Source organism: Macaca nemestrina, chromosome 6 (genome assembly GCF_043159975.1).
Source record: "Macaca nemestrina isolate mMacNem1 chromosome 6, mMacNem.hap1, whole genome shotgun sequence".
NCBI lineage: Eukaryota > Metazoa > Chordata > Mammalia > Primates > Cercopithecidae > Macaca > Macaca nemestrina.
In genome coordinates this window covers 166,572,674-166,596,552 of record NC_092130.1, presented here as the reverse complement: position 1 = coordinate 166,596,552, position 23,879 = coordinate 166,572,674, and the positions used below count along the sequence as shown (strand labels likewise).

The 23,879-nt window shown below is 44.3% G+C and overlaps 1 protein-coding gene across 6 annotated transcripts in view; it reads left to right on the top strand.

Moving 5' to 3' along the window:
* Positions 1-23,879, top strand: part of LOC105492335 (trio Rho guanine nucleotide exchange factor) — a 368,213-nt gene that overhangs the window by 192,677 nt on the left and 151,657 nt on the right. For all 6 annotated transcript variants that reach the window (XM_071099091.1, XM_071099090.1, XM_071099092.1 and 3 more), the window contains exon 11: positions 3,908-4,099. In XM_071099091.1, coding sequence (XP_070955192.1) covers positions 3,908-4,099 — 192 coding nt within the window. The remainder of the gene's footprint in view (positions 1-3,907; positions 4,100-23,879) is intronic.

Genomic DNA, 23,879 nt, shown 5'->3' with positions numbered 1-23,879 from the left:
AATGACTAGTGGAGAATTCAGGGTAAATTATTTGCTATCAAGCATTTGCTTTAGATCGGTGATATTTACAGGGTACTAAATCTTCTCATCTGCTTATTTTTCCTTATTAAAAATACTTCTAAAATTTACCAATATGATTCCACTGCTTTCTGATTGCAAGACAGTGGAAAACTTCATCTCTTGGAGCCTCGGTTTTCCTTGCTGTAAAGTGATGCCTGACACCTACCTTCACCGAGTCGCTGTGATGAGAATGCATGTAGAAATGCCTGACGCTCAGCAGGCGCTGCTGGTGCTGTCTTTCTCCAGAACAGTACGATCATTCAGATTATTCAGATCTTTTGGTGAATACTAGCCTTGTGTTTACATTTCGGGACAAGAGCCACTAGAAGGCCAATGCGCCTGCCACTTTGCTCTTCCTGCAGTCTTCAGCTGCAGGACCAGTTCTTACTAGAGATGGCCAGAGGCTGTATTTGGAATCCAGTGGAAAATAATGAGACTTGGCTCTTCCTGCAATCCTCAGCGGCACTGAAAAGCAGCACCAGAGGATGTTGGAGTTGTATCACCCCCGGGCCACTTCACCTCGCTAAAACCCTCCCACTCCTACACCACACAGAAGTGTGTGTCTGGTCAAATGCTGAGAGACACAGATAGTTGTCTGTGTTTTGCTGTGTCTGGAGAAACCCACAGCACTTCTTGGGTCTGCTGTTAGCATTTGTGGTGCTGCTGACTCTGTGCCGTGCACATGTTGCAGGGACGGTGAGCTTGTCTCTTGGGACACTGTGTTTTCCCTTGACGGATGAAAAGACGATCCCTGGGAATTTGTGTGCCTTTTAGGTGATAATTTAAATTACCTGGGGCTTTGAATTTGCACTGTAGATGTACTGGCCCATCATTCTTGTCATTACATTTCTGTATTAATAAAATACCTTGGAGGTTTTCAGTATGCAGACTTCGTTGTCTTTTAAACCAAGCAAATGTAATGAAAGTATTTAGGCCTCAAATGCTCATTTTCCTTCTTTTTCCTATCTCTTCTAAGATCCCAAAATCCCTTATTTTCCATTGAATTCTAAGTACAGCCTCTGGTCATCTTCAATGAGAAACAGCCCTGCAGCCAAGGATTGCAGGAAGAGCAAGGTCTTGTGCACATTTGCCTTCTGGTGGCTCTTTTTGTCTCCTTGAGTCATACCAAGTTCTGAAGAAAAAAGAGGACACCAGTTAGGTCCCCACCCTGGCCTGGCCTTGCCTTATTCGCTTTAATCCCCATGGCAGGGATGACCCCCACACCACGGATCAGAAAACGGGTCCAGTGTGAGATGCCTCGGGAACAGGATAGTAGGGATTGGACAGGAGAAGCCCAGTCTCTCAGACTCTCAAACGCTCTCTGACCTGATATCCTCCCCACTTTAGTCCAGTGTCTCAGTTTCTCTCCTTGTGTGAGAAACTGCGGCTTAGGTGCCGGTTGTTTTAACAATCCCAGCTCTGCCGACTGACTTGGTGGACAAGTTACTGCAACGCTCTGTGCCTCGGTTTCCTCGCCTGTGAAATGGGAATCAGGTAGTATCCATGTCCGGCCGCTTTTGTGAGGCACAGTGTTAAGTACCAAAATGGTAGCATTTCTGATGAGTATGGTTGATGTTAGCACAAGGAAATCTCTGTTCTCTGGTTGCAGAAGGACCCAGGGAAGGTCTCATTCCCAGGAAAACCTGGCTGGGGGTTTCAGAGGCATGAGTGCTGACGCACGCCCCACCAACCCTGGCGCCTTTTGTGCTGCCTCATGTTCTTCAAGCACAAGATGAAAAGGGAAATAAATGATGGCTGTTTCATGCCTCACATCATGCACTTGTTTCTTTGGGACATTTTAAAAAATATCTTTACCTGTTGGAACAGAGGTGGGAAGGCTTTCAGAAATGTAATACTTGGCGGTTGGGAGGCTCTGTCATCTTTAGATCCACTTATCAAATATGAGAAGTTCACAATTCCGAAGCTGTAGTGGTGATCGTAGGAAAACAGGATTCAGCTCATTAGAAATGTGTGTCTATGGCACTCTGGGTTCTCTGTACAGCTTGCTACACTGTTAGCTTCATTCAGCATGGAGGCCCTGTTGTGCCCATGATAGAGATGCAGACACAGGGACTCCAAGGGGATGCTCAGCCGGGAGTAAGCAGGGATTTCCAAGTCGTTTTCCCTGGAAGGAAGCCACCTGCAAGTGCGGCCTCTGATGGTCAGAGAACCTTTGTAGGCAAGAGCGCATGCAGACCCTCCACAGCAGAGCCCTTGGTGCTCACGGCTGACCACGGTCACAGGGGTGCCCACTCTTGTGCCCAGAGGCCCAGGTGCCAGCCATAGGAGGGGAGGGCCTGGATGAGAGAAGCCCTGGAAAGCAGTCAGGAATTGTTCCATAGGTGAAAGTTGCTTTTTAAATCTGTCTCCTATGTGTGTGTACACATGCACATTCACATCTGTCTGTTAAAAACCATGTATTCGCACAAATAACTCCAATTCCAGCCCCATGCCAAGTTCACTCAAATTTTCTCCTTTTCTATCTTGATAACTCCCTTTTCTCAAATGGAGACACCCGGCTCCCATTATCCCTCAGGTATTGGCTTACTTGCGTCATTCCATTCTGCTGACGGAACCAGTCTCCCAACTGGGAATCCCTCACATCCTGCTCAGACTCTCACCGATGAGGCGCCTTCCCTGTGCACCTTATGTCTCTGAGAAGGATACGGATTCACCTTGTTTCTCAAGGGAAACCAAAAGCTCACTCTCTGGGCCTTCTTAGAAGGCCTGAGCTCTGTTCCTTTCCTGCCCTCACATTCTCCAGCCTTTCCCAGGGCTCCCCTCCACCGGCGGACCCCTCTGCAGTAGCTTTCTTTAACAGTATCACGGCTCTCGCATGCCTTGCTGTTGGGGAACCCACTTATAGCCTCAGATTATGAGGAATTAAAGTGATTTCTGGAGTATTTTAGACATGTATTTACACTTTGAGCTCTTTAAAACTCTGGCTACTTTAGAGCCATTATAGTTATAATTTCCTTTGTCTCAAAACATGTGTCCAGGCAAAGTGGTTCACGCCTGTAATCCCAGTACTTTGGGAGGCCAAGGCAAGAGGATTACCTGAGCCCAGGAGTTCAAGACCAGTCTGAGCCACATTGCAAATCCCCGTCTCTCCTAAAAATACAACATTTAGCTGGGCATGGTAGCGCGTGTCTGTGGTTCCAGCTACTTGGAAGGCTAAGGTGGGAGGATTGCTTGAGCCCAGGAGGTCAGGGCTACAGTGAGCTGTGATCACACCACTGTACTCCAGCCTGGGCTACAGAGCGAGACTGTCATGCAAGCTGGAAAACAAAACAGAAAAATAAAAAATATATAGCCTTAAGTAGAAGGAAGATGAGCACAGAATTACCAACAAGTAGAAATGTGTGAAAAGGGACAGCAACTTATGTTTGTTTGGAATTTAACCTTTAACTTGTACTTCGAGAATTATCATAAAGCATTGTATCATATGGAAAGACACAGGCTGGAACATCTCTGCTTGGTGATAAAACTGGAAGAAAAAGCGAAGCAGGCATTTGTTGCTGGGGGTCATCTCCTGGCTCCACCTTGGCAAAAATCTGAAAGCTCTGAGCCCCCAGACAGACAGCAATTGCCTGCAGATAGTCCATCGCTACCTTCAATACAAGGGTTTTGCCATGGGGTTCAAAGTTGAACAATCTAAAACAACCGTGGGAAAGGAATTCTGTGTAGAATTCCTGAAATCATCTCTCCCCATCATATTTTTCTGTTTGATTCATGTAAGCGATCAGAAATACCACACATTGACTGTGTTGCTACGTATTACGGTGCCCAGCCTGGCTGGTTTGCTTTTCATTTACCTTCTGTTTCTCTGGGCTGTTCTCTTGTGCAGAACACATACACCAATGCAGATAAATTACTAGAAGCAGCAGAACAGCTGGCTCAGACTGGGGAATGTGACCCCGAAGAGATTTATCAGGCTGCTCATCAGCTGGAGGACCGGATTCAAGATTTCGTTCGGCGTGTTGAGCAGCGAAAGATCCTACTGGACATGTCCGTGTCCTTTCACACCCATGTGAAAGAGGTAAGGCGCCTGGAGACCAAAATATAATCTGGGTCTGAAAGAGTCTTTACCTCTTTGGGAGGAACCTGAGTTTGGTCATAATGTGAGAAAGTGGACAAAGGTGGCAAGTTGTAGGATGTAGCCCAATAATGCTGAGTGTGTCTGTGTGGACAGGGAAGAGCCGGGCTTGTGCTGGCCTTCCTTGTTGTATGAGGACATGGCTGCCTTTGCTGGGGCTGCCCATAAAGAGAAGACCCATGAGGGTTGGGAGAGACAGAGAATGTCCATTTCCATAAGTAGGGGACCTGCGCGTTGTTGGTCAGAGCTGTTGGGTTTCCTTCCTGGGTGTGAAACTGTCACATGGCTACCATCATGAGTGCCTCTGGATTTTAGGAGACTTCTCTCAGATGCTAGTAAACTGCGTGTTACCTAATATTGAGTTTAAATGTGCCAGAGCCAACCTGGTACAAATAATATTAAAGCTAATGCCATAACAGGTGTTAATCAGCTCATCTCTTGATAAGAAATAATGTTATTTGGTGTGTGAAAAATAGGTACTAATTATACCTCACATATAGATGTTATTCTTGGTAGAAATCATATAAAGTTACATGAAGGAAACTACTATGTAGCTTTTGAGGAAAAAAGAATTTAAAATAAAAGTTCATATTCAGGGTGACTACAAATTGAGTAGGGATGTCAACTTATCACACCTTACTTCTGTGTAAAAAAGAAAATTCCCTGCTTCACCGAGGACCTTCACAGAGGATCATAACATATTCTGATGCAGCTCTTGATGGATGGGAAGTGAGGGACCCTTCTGGGCAGCTGGGGACTGTGCACATGGAAGCCTGTGGTCATAGGATGGGAAGAAGGATTTGGAAGAGGAGGACTACTGGGGAAAGAGGGGAGGTCGAGGCCTGGTTTGCCTCATTTCAAGGCATCAGCACTCGGAGACGCACCAGTTCCTTTAAAGGGGAACGTCTCTACCAGCTCTGAGATCTTGGGCAGTTAGTCCTCAGGCCATTTGTCACTGGAATGTTTGAACTGCAGGTTTCCCTCTGAAACCCTGTGAAACTGTGAAGGAGTGGAGGAGAGTACGCAGCAAACTGCTGGGACCCCTGGGGTTTGCGCTCAGTCCTGCCCCAGGCTGGCAGCTGGCGCTCTTGGTCCTTTCTGCCAGGGGGCTGGTGCTTCTTGGTCCTGAGATGGTCATCAGGATAGAAACTGGCACAGCTAGCTTCTTTTCCTGCTCGTCAGAATGCCATCACTCAAATTGCTCTTGAAAATACTTACAAAGAGGCTATTTTCTTCTGAGGAGATACATTAAGTGGACATTGTTCTGTGGCAGTTTCTAGTCATTGCTGCATGTGCCACTAGACTAAAGTTTTCCACTTGTCTTGAACCGAGTTTGTCTCTTGCTGTCCTCCAGCCTCTGCTGGCTCCTTGCCCCAGCCTCCCTGTGGCACTGCTACCAGAGTAATTTTTCTGAAATAGAAATTTGACTAGGCCATACCCCTGCTTTTAAACTATCAGTGATTCTTCTTGTATGTGGGGAGCAGCCTGATACCTCTGCATCCTCACAACATAGACCACGTTTTTGCTTGCAGTCTGTCTTGTGCTGTGTCCTCCTCTTCCAGGGCCCCTCCCACTCAACACAGTATCCCTGGATTCAGGACTTTCCGGCACCTTTGAGACGAGGATGGGTGTAGTTAGCTGCTCTCCCCGCACCTTCTAGAGCTTCCTCCACATGCACCTGTTAACGGCATTTGTCATGCATGTGATTGTGTGTTACTTTACATGTTTTTACACCCTAGCTGAGAGGGAGGGAGAGGGTTAAAGTGATCTGTGTATGAAAACAGATTGTAGCATAGTTCACTAAGCCGTGACATCAACAGAACACGGGCCAGGAGCACAGCAGCCTGGATCCTTTTGAGGGCAGGGACCTGGGCAGGGGTGTCCAGTCTATAGGTTCCTCATTCAGGGCCCAGTGACCACAGTTGCCCTGGATGCCATAGATGCCATAAGGGAGAGGCAGGAAGAGTGCCAGGCAGCTGCGAGTGGCTGAGAGGCCAAATCGAGAGGAAGAAGTGGAGGGCAGAGGGCCTCGCATCTGTGGCACGTTCCAGAGCCAGGTGATTGGAGCTGATATTTGTGTGGCGTGCCTGGCCATATTCTGCAGCAGCTTAGCAGTCTGAGGTAAGGATCTCGCTTCCTTATAGGACAGAAGACTCTTCCCACCAAGCAATATTTGTGATTTGTCACCTTTTCAATTTGGCAGTGGTTTTCAGAAACCAGACACTAAAGGATAACTGGAAGGAAAGTGCTTTTTCAAAAGCTGTTCTCTACAAATAATTTTTTTTAAAAATTAGCCGAGTGTGGTGGCACCTGTAGTCCCATCTTTTTGGGAGGCTGAGGCAGGAGGATCACTTGAGCTCAGAAGAAGGTTGCGATGAGCAGAGGTCACACCATTGCACTCCAGCCTGGGCGACAGAGCAAGACCCTGTCTCAAATACAGAAACAAAGCTCTTATCCAGAGGCTTCGTTTGGGTTCATTGACTTTTGTAACAGCAGCGTTTTTAAGGAAAAATCTTCTAATAAGAGCATCCACTTACAAGACCGTGGAGTCCATATTGTCACTAGGTTTGGAAATTATTTAAAAGTAAAACTACATTTTGTTTTCATTGACTTACACAATAGGAACTGCTAGTATGTATGAGTTTGTAGACTACGGAGACCTTAAATCAGTTTTAAGGACTAAGTGGTTCACTTTCACGATTGCAGGATTTTTGGTGCAGTCTATGAAAGGCCATCTTCCTAGCAGAGAAACTGGCATGTTTTCCCCGGTCTGCTCCATCTTACTGGCGTGCACCTCACGTAACATGGGACCAAGGAGGGATTGGGGCCCAGTCAGGGAGTGCATAGCAGGACACACGTGTGCCCGTGTGATTGACATTCAGGGATGCTGCCCACAGGCTGGAATGCTGCCTGTTTCTTCCCCTCAGTGTGCCTGGACTTCATTTTTAGCCCCAGCCATTTTCTCAGTAGATTTGTCTTTCCCTGACCAACCTGAGAATTGCCCTCAGTTCTTTCTCTGTGCTGTACGAAAGCCCTAAAACGCCCAGGAATCCTTGGTAGGTTCCATGCAGGAAAGAATGGTGTCTTCAGTCATTGTATTTTGAAGCTGGTTACTGAATGAAAACTAAGATAAGCTTAGAACAAGTTTAATTCGTTTAAAATGAAAAGCTAGATGGGCCAAGAAGAGGAAATCATGCTAATTTGCTAGGTGTTTGCATAAAGTCACTAAATGTATTTACATATCAGATGAACAAAAAATTGCTATAAGAAGCACGTTATCTGAATCTGTTCTTCTTAAGCAGATCATACAATTAAAAATTACACAGAGGAAGATAGAAAAAGTAGCTTGTCTTGGCTGGGCATGGTGGCTCACGCCTGTAATCCCAGCACTTTGGGAGGCTGAGGCGGGTGGATCACGAGGTCAGGAGATTGAGACCATCCTGGCTAACACGGTGAAACCCCGTCTCTACTAAAAATACAAAAAAACTAGCCGGGCGAGGTGGCGGGCGCCTGTAGTCCCAGCTACTCAGGAGGCTGAGGCAGGAGAATGGCGTGAACCCGGGAGGCGGAGCTGGCAGTGCGCTGAGATCATGCCATTGCACTCCAGCCTGGGCGACAGAGCGAGACTCCGTCTCAAAAAAAAAAAAAAAAAAAAAGTAGCTTCTCATTTTTATTTAGGCAGATTCATGAAGCTTTTTAGAAATTGCCGCCAAAGGCTCTCCTGACAGAAGTCAGAAGTTAGTTTTCCTCACTGCCAAGTGTTCCACAGTGGCTCTCCTCTTCACTTTATCTGGAGTATAGTTGTCACCATCTCTTTTTGCAATAAATTCCTGGCCTTCTGATGAACAAGTAATACAAACATGGGGTCATAACAACTCACTTTAAAAAGGTACGAAGTCAAGGTGATGTTTACTGAGCGTTAGCTCAGGAATCTCTTTAAGAAACCCCTGGAAGGTGGCTGCTGGAAGTCTTGTTGAAGACCAAGCTCTTAGGCTCCAAAAAACTAAGACCTCTGGACTCTGATTCTTTTACCCCAGAGGACAGAATAGACACTTGTTCCTGAGAAGAGAGAAGAGGGGACACATTTTACCTGGGGGACAAATAGTTTCTACCTGGAGGTAGGATGCAGCGGGTGGTTGGTAGAGATTTCGGCCTCAGTTTGCCCCTCAAGCCCGGATTTGGAAGTTTTCCAGAACGCTGTTTTCTCTAAAAAGAATCTGGAGGTTCGTAGCCTCCTTTCAGAATGCTTGTAGCCTGATGCTTTGTTCTGTTTCTGTTTTGTTGTTTAAGTATTTGAAAGGAATGCTGATTGGCCTGACGTAAGTTTTGGTTTGATTTGGGGAGGATCTTTCTCCTCCTACACGTTGTGGTCCACTCTCAGTCCGCCTGCAGTATGCGTTCCCTTCAGTCCTGTGTATGGCATTTATTCACGTCAGTTCGGTTGATAATGCTCCTGCTGTGTGTCCTTTGTTGTTTGTTCTCCTTTCCTTTTGAATGCATTTTTCCCTGTTTATTTGTTCATTCACTCTTTTCACTCACTCATTCCAAAGTGTGTCTCAAGGCAATGGTAATGTGCAAGGAGGTGATACCTAAATGAATGACCAAAAGAACATGCTTCTGCTTTTGTGTGTCTCCTACATTTTAGACTTTAAGTTCCTTGAAGCCCAGGACCATGTCTCACTTACCTTTGTGTTTCCACTAACTAGTCTGTCTCCTGGAATTGGCAGATACTCAGTGAAAGCCTGTGAAATAAGTGATGTCTATTTCTAGCACATTATTCTGAGATTTAATGATGGATATAGTGATTGAATGAGATTTCCATTTTCAAATACAGCAAAAGCATAACTATTTTCATTCATTCCTATTCATTCAACTTCATTCTCAAAATTGGGTCCTGAGTTAACTGATAATTACCTTGAAATGTGTGGGTTATTTGAGGCAACCAGGTGGTGACATTGAGCTCTCAGCCAGAGTTTGTTTCTGGAATTGATTCAGTGCCCTTGCATTGATTTTTGTTCTCAGAAGCCAAGGTTTCCCAGGAAAAATCATTCCCACTTGAATTGGGCTGTGATTCTTGCTGAGTTTAAGTAAAGGAAGCCTCTTGGTTCTGTTTCTGCAAATCTACACACTGAACTGGGACAAGTTTTTGTTTTGAGTAATGGCTGGGAAAAGAGGAACCTTTCATTTTATTCAGAAGTCAAAAACAAAGGCCTCCCAGCCACCTGGAGATGTTTTGTTACAGACACCAGCCTGGCTCTGTCTTTATGCCTAACACTTGAGCGTCTTTGTGCTGGGACCATTGTTCAGCTCTGCAAGGGGAGAAGAGGGAGAAAGCCAGAGCTGCCGGGCTTCTTGCTCTGGGGCTGGGGGAGGGTTCCTGCGAAGCAGGTGCGCTCTAGCTTCTTGGTAGGTGAGGCTCTTGGAGCTGCCTCTCCTCTGACCCTCAGGTCTTCACCAAGTTTGCTCCAGGAGTGTATTGAAAACATACCCAGTGCTCTCTCAAGCACCCACTGCTTAGAGGGCCCAGATTTCTTTTCCTTCTTTCCCTTGCGGAGCTGGAGCCTGCACCAGGCATCTGGTGTTTAAACTAAAACAGGAAAACTGGCTAAAGGGCCACAGTGCTCACTGTGTGGACTGGCTGCCCTCCGGTGGGTGCTCTGATGATCAGTGGTTCCAGTGGAGGGCCTGTCACTAAGCAGGCTTGACTTCCTCCTCGGGGGCTTTCCCAGGGGAGATGTGGTTTTTTGCTCTGCGTGGAAATGACCCTCTGCAGCCGCAGAACACAGTCGTTTTCTGAATTATCCCAGTCTCTTGTGTGCACTGGATTCCTCCAGATGACTTATGTCTTTTGTGCAAAGTTCTCTAAAATTTGACTCCCAGCTTCCAGGCCTTTCCTTTTGCCCTTCCTGGAAGTATTTTTGCTGATGAGTCATCTGTCTTTATTTTCTAAAATGATTTGTTTTTTGTTTCTTTCACTCCTATTTCCACCCCACATATATACACACACTTCTTAACTTAGAGGGTTACATCCCAATAAATCTATTGTTGAAAATGCACTAATACTATCACAAAGATGAAAATTCACAGGTTGAACCATTGTAAGTCCATATGCTCCTTGACTTACATGTGTGATGGAGTTATGCCCAAATAAGTCCACCGTGGAGTTGAAAAATCAAAGTGAAACCATCTTAGGTTGAGGATCATTTGTTTGTACCTCCAAAGATGTCTTATCTTTAAACATACTCCCTAGCTTTTCTTTCTGTTTTTTATTTTGAAGTAATTATAGAATCACAAAAAGGTGCAAAAAAAAAAAGAGAGAGAAATGGACAAGGAGGTCCTGTGCATCTTCACCAAGCCTCCCACAGTGGTAGCATCTTGCATAATCTCAGTACACAAGCAAACCAGGACACTGACTTTGCTGCAGAGCTTATTCACTTTCCATGAGGTTTAGATGTGTATGTATGCCCGTGTGTATGTGTGTGTTTAGTCCTATGCATTTTTATCATGTATAGATTTGTGGAACTGCCATCACTTTCAAGATGCAGAACCATACAGAATTTTCCCATAATCAGAGGGTTCCCAGTGCTGGCTTCCTTTAGCCATATCTAACCCCTGCTCCATTTCTAACCCCTGGCAACCACTTATCTGTTCTTCTCTGCTTCTATTATTTTGTTATTTCTAAAATGTCACATAAGTCATGCAGCATGTAACTTATTGAGGTGGCTTTTTTTTTTTTTTAACTCAGCATAATTTCTTTGATACACCCACTTTGTTGCATGTATCAATAGTTCCTTCCTCTTTATTGCTGAGTAGTATTTCATGGTCTGGATATATCACAATTTATTTAACTATTTGTCCATTGGGGACATTTGAGTTATTTTCAGGCTTTGGCTGTTACAGGGAAATATACGGAAATTGTGAACAATCCTGTCTGGGTGTTTGCGTGAACATGGTTTTCATTTCTTTGGGGTAAATGCCCAGGAGTGCATTTGTTGGGTCCTTTGTAGCCACATGTTTAGTTTGTAAAAGATGCTGCCAAATTGTTTTCCAGAATGAGTGTACCATGGTACGTTACCACCAGAAATGTATGAGTGATCTTCAGCTTTTCAGCATCTCACAAGTCCGGGATTGCTTCAAGTTTGTCAGTGAGAATGGTTAAAATCCAACATGTGATATTTTAGAGTAGAAAGTTTGACGTATATGATCATGCCTCAGTAATTTTTGTTTAATATCGAATTATTTAGCTGCACTCTTCAGTGCATTAAACTCTCTCTATATGCTCTTAAACATTTGGTTTATTTTATTTTTCTGACATGGGTACAAATGAGTAATTAAATATGTCCACCAGCCAGTGAAAGCAAGAGGAAACTAACAACCTAGAACTGTCGACTGCATCATCAGCCCCTGTGTGACTGAGCATTAGATTTGACCTTGGCATCACTTGCCAGCTACTGGTGTAGCATTATGTCTTTACATAGACTGCAGTATCTAGTGTGGCATACTGATTTTAAAAAACAGGTGGTCTTCCCATTGGTGGGAATATCCAAAAAAATAGATCTAGTCAGTTTTGTCTTTCTATAAAAATATAATCTTTATTGAAATAGTTGAGAAAATATAGTGTAACAAACATACCCCCTAAATTTGCCGAGTGATCTGGGATAAGTTACTGAGTAGTACCTCAACTTCCTTAGCTACAATATAGGAATAATACAGTCTCTAAGGGATGTGAGACAAATTACACATAGAAAGCACCTCAGAATGCTTTTCTTAGAGTAGCTGCTGGTCAGTGTTCTTTTTTCCTGTCTCAACCCTGATTGTAACTTGTCGATATAGATAAAATAATACAGACTTTAAAGTAAGGGGCAAAGATACAAATATCTAGGTATAATATTGTCTCTACCTCATTAATCTTTGGGCAACAGTAACTGCTTAATCTAATTCCTGTCTTCCTCTGAGTAATAACCTTACTCTGATTCTGTTCTTAACATCAAAACCAAAAGCCTTTCATGGGATATACACAACTCCGTCCAACTCCAGCTGCTGCCCCTCAGGACAGAGTAGACTGCTGGGAAGAACCCTTACCCATGGTTCCATTCATATTGGCAAAAATCACTTTGTACACATCAGTAAGTACAAAGTATTTAGATCTTAGAGCCCAGCTAAAGTTTCAACAGAAATAAGTGACTTTTTTTCCCTCTAAATAAACATGTATAAAGCATTTGTACTGGCCAGTGGGAAAAGAGTATATTATAATATTACCTGAAAGTCCTTCTATCAGAATAACTTAAAACACTAAATTTTTTTCTGTAAGATGATGTAAAATTGTGGTTTAAATTTATGCAACTTCTATTTGTTAACATCAGATCAATATTTTCAAGTAGAGAAAAGTTTTATGCCAACAGAGAGCTTAGAAGTTATTGTGGAAGACCACGCAGCACTGATATAACTGACACCTCATAGTCACCGAGTAGATGATTATCGGGTGAAGGAATTAACAGTATATTATCTTCATTTGTAACGCAGTTTTTCAGTAGGGATTGATTGAAAATATAAGACTGCCCGCTGACTTCAGATTTAATAGTTTCTGGCTGAGGGTCACTTCTAAATGGGGGGTTGTAAATATCTGCTTTAATTAGCTGTTTGTCGATAGGACTTGATTAATGCAATGTAAAAGGTGAGGCACTTCAACACAAGGTCAAGAGATGCAGTGTTAAGGCCCTAAAATGCTCAATTAGAAATAGGTGTACATGAATAGCCCTGTTTACCTGATTTTTTTTTTTTTTTTTTGGAGACATAATCTCACTAGGTCACCCAGGCTGGACTGCAATGGTGTGATCTTGGCTCACTGCAACCTCTGTCTCCCAGGCTCAAGCAGTTCTCCTGCCTCAGCCTCCCAAGTAGCTGGGATTACAGGCACCCACCACCATTTTAGTGGAGACGGAGTTTCACCAAGTTGGCCAGGCTGGCCTCAGACTCTTGACCTCAAGTGATCCACCCACCTCAGCCTCCCAGAGTGCTGGGATTATAGGCATGAGCCACTGCGCCCAGCCCTGTTTACTTGTTAAATTTCTGTTTTAAAGGGCATTTTATGGTTCTCTGTTTCTTATTTTGATACTCAGCTTCATGAACTAAATATTTTGTTATCAAAGAACCGCAAGTCTTTGGTTCAGTGAGGAAAGAGGTAAACGTACCTGTATGTATTTTCGCGTGTATTTCCGACACATTTGTACTGATTGCCGTTGTTCTGATTGAACAGGTAGAGAGATTGGCCAACAATGTATTAGCTAGAGTTTTACCGGGACAGCTTAAAAGCTCCAGATAATCCAGGCTTGGAGAGACTGATAAGGATTTTTGGATTTTGTTATCATTTGTTTTCCCTTCCATTTGTTGAAATACAAAATTCAGACCCAGAAGCCCAAGGAAGGGTCGAGCTTTCTGCTTGGGAGCTGTGATGTTGATGGACGACAAGCAGAAAGCAGACCCCATCATCTCTCACTTTGCCTCTTGGTCTCCTCGAGGGGCCACGCTCCAGACCTGGGCCAAAAGAGGCGAAAGCCCAGATGATGAAGGCTTTGTAAGGAAACACTTATTTAATCCAAGTACGTTCAAGCCTCTGTTCTAGGACAAATTAGATCCCCGGGTACCAAAAGAACTTGATAATTGTATCCCCGTATCGAGCATATCAGTCCAAGCAACTGTGGGAAAGTGAGGGGATGCCAGAAGCTGAAAACACACTTGTGCTTTTCAAAGAAGGTGGATTTCACGCATTACTCAGAATGAGGTTAATCCTAGGCAGAGTTCTAGAGACAATTTTTAAACCGCTGGTCAAGAAAAGTGAATGAACAAGTTATTACACATTAACTTTGTTTTGTTCTCTAGTAGGTTTCTGGCTTGAGGAAGGACGTGTAGTGGAATTAGTGGGTGGGCATTTGACCAGGCCTTTCAACATGTGATTTGTAGACAAGGAAGGAAAATATGCGCTGTCTGTTAGCACAGTTACTAGAATTAGACTGTTTGAATGGCTATAATAAAAGAATCAGCCAAGGGTGTTAGCACGAGGCCAAAACTCTCATCCTCCCACACTGATCTCCAGGTAGAAGATGGCAGGAGGCAAGCTTCTGATAGTAAGACAGTCCTCATACCCCACAGGTACGTAAGGAAGTCACTTCCAGTCTAGAGCCACAGTTAGATCAGACGTCCTGACTGACAAAGGTAGTGACAGGCGATGATAGACCAGTCATCTCAGGTGGACCCGAGGTCCTGCAGAACAGACTAGTTTAATCCCTGGTGTCACCAGGGGAGGAGTACATGTATATGTGTGTGCACGCATGTGAGCATGTGTGTTTTTTCTGCATGTGTGTACGCAGACATGCACACGAGCCTGTTTTTCCTGCATGTTCATGTGTGTGCACACGTGAGCATGTGTGTTTTTTCTGCATGTGTGTACACACATGCACGTGAGCCTGTTTTTCCTGCGTGTATATGTGTGTAGGGGAGGAGAGTGCAGTCCTGCCTTTTAACTGACTGCACGTAACCTATTCAGAACTTTTATGTCTGTATGTGACATCTGGAGAGACTGCTCATCCCAATTCAGGCATCCGGAAAACTACTTTGCTGTGTTCAGCGCGATTTTTCTTAAAAATGGGCAAATTTCCAGCGTATAGCAAGGACAGGCTTAGTGCCGTAGCCAAAATAATTGTTGCTGCATGAAAAGCTTTGCGAGTGAGACTGTCAGTGCAGGGTTTGGTGAGTGGATGACGTCAGCAGTGCTGGAGGGAGTTTGCAGCATCATGTTGCGGGTTGTCTGTTCTCATGCAGAAAGTCTGTGAGTGGTTGAATTGGTTTGGAAGGTGAGTGTATCAAATCTTGACAAGGGCTTGTCAGATATGTCAGATGATAGAATTCAGATCCCAACAGATCACAGCACCAAATCAGTCACAGAAAGTTTCATTAATCAGTTTTAATATATGAGTGTTTTGAATCAGTACAGAATAAGAATCACGCAGGTGGCAACAGCATGTGTTTAACGAAGAAATGGGCTTACATATGTTATTTGATTGAGTCCACAATGCTGTCATGCCCCCAAATAACTCCTTCCACTGTGGTGACCAGGGAAGCCGTTGTCTTGCTTTCTGGCTGCTGTTTGGATCACGTGGGTATTGTGTTCAGTTGTCCAGCCCCTACGTCATTTGGTTTTGCTTAATGAATATCACATCAATTTAATGTGTCCACACTGGGCAAAACTGACTTGAGGAGTGTGAGAGTAATACAAACAGAATATATTCCAGAATGATCATCTAGTAAGAACATGCCCTGGAAACCGTAATTATAATATCCTCGAACAGATTACACTGGTTATTTATACACTCTTCAGACTTCTTAGTGCTCAACAATTGATGAAATATCATTTCTGGGGAGTCATGTTTGTGTTTAATTTTCAGCAAGTACTGGCCACAGTTCTATTTATTTCTACTAGAAACATCTCCTTGGCAAGGAAAATGCCCTTTCCATTTTCCTCATGTGCGCATGCATCTGTGTGTACGTGCGCATGCATGTGAGCATGTGTTTTTTTCCTGCTTGTATATGTGTGTGCACGCACATCAGCATGTTTTTCCTGCGTGTGTGTACACACATGCACGTGAGCCTGTTTTTCTTGCATGTATATGTGTGTGCATGTATGTGAGCATGTGTGATGTGTTTTTTCTGCATGTGTCTACACAGACATGCACATGAGCCTGTTTTTCCTATGTGTATATGTGTGTGCACACGTGAGCATGTGTTTTTCCTGCATGTGTGTACACACATGCACGTGAGCCTGTTTTTCTGCATGTATATGTCTGTCCACGCATGTGAGCATGTGTTTTTTCTGCATGTGTGTACACAGACATGCACATGAGCCTGTTTTTCCTGCGTGTTTGTGTGTATGCACATAAGTATGTGTTTTTCCTGCATGTTTGTATGCGCTCACGTGAGCATGTGTTTTTCCTGTGTGTATATGTGTGTGCATGCACATGATCATGTGTTTTTCCTGCGTGTGTGTGCACGTACATGGACATGTTTTTCCTGTGTGTATATGTGTGTGTACACACATAAGCATGTGTGTTTTTCCTGCATCTTTGTGTGTGTACACATGTGAGCAGGTGTGTTTTTCCTGTGTGTATATGTGTGTGCATGCACGTGAGCATGTATGTTTTTCCTGCATGTTTGTGTGTGCACGCACATGAGCATGTTTTTCCTGCATGTTTGTGTGTATCCACATGAAAGCATGTGTGTTTTTCCTGCGTGTTTGTGTGTATGCATGTGAGCATATGTTTTTCCTGTGTGTATATGTGTATATGCACATGAGCATGTGTTTTTCCTGTGTGTATATGTGTGTGCACGCACATGGGCGTGTGTGTTTTTCCTGCGTGTGTGTGTGCACGCATATGAGCATGTGTGTGTTTTACCCCATTATTCCACATCCCTTTCCTTGCTCCTTTTTTAAAATGTTAAAGACCTTTACTTTCAGACTCTCTTAGAGGAGTCATTTCATTAAACCTTTGGGAATCCCACGGAAGCGGCCAAGGTTAAGCTGTGCTCTTCCTTTGGGAATTGACAGTCGTGGCGACTGCTGTCTTTAGTACATTACTGGAAAGTTTCCAAGAGGCAGTTCTACAAGATGAGCCTTTGAAGAAGCCAATCCTGTTTTCCATCTTTTGCTTTCAATATACGAATTGAACTTTTATCTTTCTCCATTTAATATAAACCAAAATTCATCTTTTAAAAAAATGTTGATTTTTAACTTTTATTTTAGGTTCAGGGGCACATGTGCAGATTATAGAGATAAACTCATGTCATAGGGGGTTGGTGTACAGATTATTTCTTCACCAAGGTACTAAGCATAGCACCCAATAGGTATTTTTTCTGATCCTTTTCCTCCTCCCAGCCTCCACCTTCAAGTAGGTCTTAGTGTCTGTTGTTTCTCTTTTTGTGTCCATGTATTCTCATTATTTAGCTCCCACTTGTAAGTAAGAACATGTGTAGTTGGTTTTCTGTTCGTGCATTAGTTTGCTAAGGATAACGGCCTCCAGCTCTGTCTCTGTTGTGGCAAAGGACATACAATCCTTCTTTTTTATGACTGCATAGTATACTTTGAAAGGGGAGAATGTTGGGGAGGAGTGAGCTGGTGTCAAAGGAGCTCCAGGTCATGCTGTCCCCGCAGAGTTCAAGAAATGAAATGTCACCCCGAGGAAGGCAGGCAGGCTGCGGGAGCGTGGACGCTGTCTGCAGGTCCTTGAAGACGTGTCACGGCAAGGAGGAATTACGCTTTGGCCAACTGCAGTGAGAGACTATGGCTGCTGTCCAGATGACCTGAGGATGGGGAAGCAGCATTCCCCAAGCTTGACACCCCTGGATAACAACTTATGCTGAAGAGAGTGTCTTATCTTGTGGGGATATTGGGCAATGGAAGGAAAATAAAAAATTCCCGAAATCAAATTCTTCTTTTAGGCTTGATACCATTTGGTTAGTTTAAGTCCATATTGTTTCCTCTGTGAGCTTTGGCCCCAGGTCAGTCACGTCCATCTTCTGTCCTACTTGGGTGTTATCACCGCATCCCCTGTGCCTCACCTGTACTCAGTCTCACGCCTCTGCAGGGCGTCCACCCTCTGGTGCTGGAATGCCCATGCACTGTCCCATCTTAATGTGCATTGCTGCCCTGAATATGCCGCTGTGTTTCTTCTGCTTTTTCCTCCTTCCTTACATGTAATACGTTTGCATGGATAATTACTTCATGATGCCAACTTTGATTTGTTCTCTGTTCCTCCCCTCCTCCACCCCATACATCCTTCATAAATTTTCTTTGATCATATTAAGGCAGCGGTCCCCAGGGACCGGTTTTGTGGAAGATGATTTTTCCACAGACCAGCGGTGGTGGTGGGGGCAGGGATGGTTTTAGGGTGAAACTGATCTGCCTCAGATCATCAGGCATTAGTTAGATTCTCATCTCTTAAGGAGCACACAACCCGGATCCCTCACATGCACAGTTCACAGTAGGGTTTGCACTCCTATGAGAATCTAATGCCACTGCTGATCTGACAGGAGGCTGAACTCAGGTGTTAATGCCCGCCCGCCTGCTGCTCACCTCCCACTGTGTGGCCCAGCTCCTAACAAGCCACGGACCAATACTTGTCTGCAGCCCACGCTTTGGTGACCCTTGTATTAAGGGATGTTTTATTCTACCTACCGAAGAATGAAAAGGTGCTTCCCAAACTCATACTCTTCCTTAATCAGGCCTCAGGCATGTGGACCCACAGTACAGTTCGTCATTTCAGACAGAGGAACATGCGGCACATGGTTGAGGCAGTTCCGTTTTTCTCCCTGGTTTTTATACCTGAAACTGAATCACATTTTATGTGCATAGTGGTTGTCCTCTGAGATTCCACCTGCAAGTTGCCATTGAAACTCCTACTTCTGCTTCTGCCTTGCAGCAGGTCTGGGAAGCTGTGGCTTTCATACTTCCCCTGCTGGCCCTATGGCTCGCCCATTACCACAAGTACCCAGATGATTGTCTTTGTCAAAAACAAGAGTAGGGAAACAGATACCAATGGCAGCAGCTTCTGTTCACCAAGTGCTTGCTGAAGTTGAACACTTCACATGTGGATTTTCACTCTGGCTTTCCAGTTAGAGAAGATGCATGTAGTATAATGATTTCATTTCATACAGGAGAAAACTGAAGATAGGTGCTCCAAGAATTTCCCAAGACCACGCATGGGATAAGGACCCTAGCAGATGTGTTGGGCCCCTCCTTCCATACCCCACTTCCAGACAGACGCTGATTATAGCCTCGGTTCAAACTGCATCAGCTCGTACCCCACTGGGGAGCACAGAAAGGTTGCATCTGCAACAATTCCCAGCTTAGGGCCCTGATCCTAATTTCCACTTAACTGGAGTCTTGGTCCTTTCCCAGGGTCCTCCACCCCAGCCAGGTCCTCTCAGAGCCCCCTGCAGCGGGGTCTACCTTTCCAGGTAGTGAGGAGGGGGCCTTTTCACCTCAAAGCTAGCTTTTCAGGGAATTTCTCCGGCAGAGCTGTGGGGCCCATAGAGGCCTGTGGGAGGCTTCCCACATCTTAATCACTCGGGTTTTCACCACAGAACTCTGCGTCCCTTCCTAGTCATCCTTCTGTGTGGATCCTTGTCCATGAGCCAGGTCTTGTACACACCTGCAGCCCACTTGTGGACTGAGTTCAGGTCCTCTTCCACCCAGCAACTCTGGCCTGCAGATCCCCCCAGGCACCTCTCAGCAGTAGAGATGGCCAGCAGTAGCTCTGATGACCTCCAGGGGGCAGCCTTGCCTAACCCTGCTGCTGCCAGACCTGCTCGTGTTTCTCAGTAGAATCCAGACTGCTATGAACTTCCATAGGACACAACTCTCTTGCTGCTGGGCAAAGATTTATCTTTTTATTATAAATTTGCAGCATGCCCAGAAGTATAATTTTTTATCTTAGTAAGTTTATGGTAAGAATTTTATAGGCATCCTAGAGGGTATTTCTCATTTCTTTATTCGAGGATATTTTAGGCATCATATACACTATTTTAAAAACTTAAAAACAGACTTTCCTTGAATGGTGTTTCATTATGATATGTGCCCATTCACCCCCAGTTGATATTAGAAGTGACCTTTATCTAAGACTTTTTTCTCCAAATTGAATGAGAATATTTCATGTAGGACCAGACAGAAAAATTCCAAAGGGGCAAGTATTTTAAATGGTTAAAATGTAGCCTTGCTCCTTTTGCCTCATTTAGTTTGTCCTTTTTTAATGTCATGATCCCAGGATCAGTTCCTTGGTGGTCTCCTCGGTACCTGTGGCTCTTCACTGGTTTCATCGGCCAGCAGGAGGGTGAGCACATCCAGTGTGCGGTAAAATATCCAGGATGTTGCGGGGAATACACTAGTTGTGTGTTTTTTTGTTTTTTAACTTCCAGGTGGAAGGGAAAACATTTGACCCCTAAAGATTCATGGCACTTCCCCTAGAATTGAGAGGAAGTGATTTCTATAGACTCTAACAGACTAATTCTAGCATGTTTTCCTCATACTGTACTATTTTTAGGAGTAAAAAGATATAAATGTGGGATGATGTTAAGTTTACTAGACCAAGTGACATATTTTGAACAATTGGTAGGAACCCAAATGTGTTTTGAAAAATATCTAGAGAAAGATTTTAAAATTGTGATTTTTATTATTATGAAAAGAGGTTTTTTTTTTTTTTTTTTTTTTTTTTTGAGACAGAGTCTCGCTCTGTCACCCAGGCTGGAGTGCGGTGGCTGGATCTCTGCTCACTGCAAGCTCCGCCTCCCGGGTTTACGCCATTCTCCTGGCTCAGCCTCCCGAGTAGCTGGGACTACAGGCGCCTGCCACCTCGCCCGGCTAGTTTTTTGTACTTTTTAGTAGAGACGGGGTTTCACCGTGTTAGCCAGGATGGTCTCGATCTCCTGACCTCGTGATCCGCCCGTCTCGGCCTCCCAAAGTGCTGGGATTACAGGCTTGAGCCACCGTGCCCGGCCAAGAGTTTTTCTTAGAACAAAAACAGTAACAGTGACTAGCATTTACTTATTTCGTCACTCCACATTGTCTTCTCATTGAAACCTCCAAGCAACTTTTTTTTTCTTTTTTTTTGAGACAGACTCGCCCAGGCTGGAGTGCAGTGGCATGCTCTCAGTTCACTGCACCCTGCCTCCCAATTAAAGTCATTCTCTTGCCTCAGCCCCCCAAGTAACGGGGACTACACGCGTGTGCCACCACGCCCAGCTATTTTTTGGTATTTTTAGTAGAGACAGGGTTTCACTATGTTGGCCAGGCTGTTCTCACACTCCTGACCTCAGGTGATCTGCCTGCCTCGACCTCTTGAGTGCTGAGAAATATAGGCGTGAGCCACCACACCCAGCCCCAAGCAACTTTTTGAAGCAGGCATTATTACCATGCCCATTTTATAGATGAGAAAAGAGCTGGATCCAGGTAACTTGTCCAAAGTTACACCCTAGGAAGTGTTAAGTCAGTACTTGAACCCAAGCAATCTGGCTTCGCAACCTACACTCTTAGTCATTATTGTCTGTTACCTCTTATGAGAAGTGTTTGATTTGAGTGATCGTTTATGGAAGAAGCACTCATAGTCGCTGTCAGGCTGTTGCAGTGGAGTTGTTAGAAGCACAGCTATGCATTGTGCGTCCGGCCAGTTCCGGGTCATTTCTCATCTTCTCTTCACCAGAGTATAAAAGTGAGACTTGGCAAAATGCTTTTGTATCTTAAATGGTATTTTTGGTAGTATTTGCTGGAGAAGAGGAATTTTGCAAGGGTCCCCACCCACATGGGCAGCCTGTCCCCCTTCCTGTACCACAAGTTGGGTCCTTGAGTGAGGCCTCACAATGAGTCAGGACAGGCTGCTGATCTCCCAGTTCAGGGCCCAGAACTGGCTGGCAGGGCTTCAGGGAGAGGGCCCAGCGGTGCTGGGGGCCTGACCCCTCCAGTCTGAGCAGGGCTGGGAGGGTGGTTGGGACACCTGTATTTCAGGGCCTTGCTACAAGATGTGTCCTGTTCAGGATATGCAAATTCTCTACTGCTGCCTTAAGTAATTTTGTTCTGTTTTGCTGATTTTGCTGTTTTTCTAGTAGGCTTTTTTTAAAAAAGTGTTTTTGTTTTCTCAACAGATTTAAAAGAAGAGATATCAATTTCTATTAGTGGCCTAAGAACCTAGCTAAAGGGGAGTGCAGCTACAGCCACAGGCCACCATTGGCTCCTGCCAGCAGGGGACCTGGTTTCTCAGTGCCCAGAAGGGCAACTTGTCACCAAGTGAGCCAGACGCCCTCCTGCTGCGCTGCAGGTTTAATATTTGGGTCAGAATTGGCTCCATTACCTTTATTTTCAGCTACATTTCTTCCAATTTGATTGGAGTGAGAGAAGAGCAATGGGCTGCAGGATTGTAGAGTGTCAACTGTTTTCTGAGGACCTTTTTCAGATGTACATTTGCTTAAATCATCCACTTCTGCTCCAAGTTTGAACATGAAGTGCAGAGGCAGCACCGTTGCTAGCATCTCAGCAGTGGGACAGAATAATAAGTTGACTAGGCAGAGTCCCCTGTTAATTGCTTAAGTGTTCTCCATTTTGTGTCCATTAATTAGTACTGTAGTTATCACCGGCAGGGGACCTGGGAGTACTCCATTTCCTGGGTCCCATTGGACAGTGACGAGGTGGGGGCAGCTTCAGTGAAGGAGTGTATTCAAGCAGAAGATACACTTGAGATTTTTGAGAGAAAGGAGTGAAATCAATGGTTTATTTTCTTTGTGAGCAGAATCAACGCAGTTGCACAGCACCGCGTTTTCACAGTGTCCATCTGAGGAGAGGAATTGGAGGGTGGAAGGCTGCAGTGGCTGCATGCGACTCAAAGGGTTTGCCTTGGGAGTGAGTGGGCACCCTCTGTGTGTGGCCAGTTGCCTGCCCCACCCCACCACCTGCATGTGGAAGGCAGGTTACCATCTTAAATAGAAATGTCCATGGATTGGATAATGTCATGGATGTTTTTGATTAAATATTTTGACTCTTTCATGAAACATTACAGCCTTCTTCTGGTAATTGGTTAGTTATAGCTCAGTGCAGCCAAGTTGGCACATACTTGGTTTCTTTGAGCAAATCTTGCCTGTTCAGTTAATTTAAGTCCATCCTTATAACCAGGGTGATAATTCCGTCTAGAGCGTTGCTGTTGACGGGAAGCCCTCCAGTGTGTCCTCTTTCATCTGCTCCTCGTAGCGACGCCCTGAGGTGGCATTGGCATTCCTAGGATCCCTGTTTTAGCAAACCGAGTCTCTTGAGAAATTAAGTGATCTCTTAGGTCCCACAGCTAATGCTTCGTAAAGCATTTCCTAAATCCAGATCGCCTTACTCTAAGTCTTATAATACTGTTACTACTATACCATGTGACTTAGCAACTTAGAATGTTTTACATGGGAAATGTTAGTGCAAATTGGGAGAGTCCTTCATGCCATGATCTTTCCTGTTTATAAATGCAGCTGCCATGTTCATGAGAATTTAGAGGAAAACAAAGGAACAAGAAAGCATCTTATTGATTATAGACCCTTTATAGATGGTGCAGGGCATCAGTTCGTATTTGGTGAGTTGATGAGTGGCATTTTCATGTGGAATTAAATATTGATGCCAACTCTGGCGAAGTATTCTTTCTGATACCAGCTTTCGGGCATAGCACTTCATCACCTGGGGCTTCTCTTCCGTAATCTAGAGAATGAAAATTTTGAACTGGCCTATCTCTAAAACCCAGTTGATTAAAATTCTTGAACTATATGAAATTTGATAACTTAGACACAAAAAATAGGGTGGATAATATGAGAAAAGTGAACAAATGTTTTATTTACTTTAATGTTTTCAGTAAAATTAATTCTTAGGACACTGAGTAACAGGACTGAAAAATAACTTCTTTGCCAGCACTTTTCTTACTTTAAAATTGGCCTGCTGTATTTTGAATGTGTATTGACTTGCAGATAACAATAAAAGTATATTTTATATATATAAATATTGCTCAGGGAACAAATTGTAGTGTGGAATTGATACTAAGATTTTCTTTGTTACAAATGGAAGTCAGTTTCTCTATGCATATTTCAGAGAAACAAAGTCATTTGGTAATAGTGTGTTTTTAAAGATATGTTTGACAGCAAAAGAACACTTAAAAGCTTAGCTTGG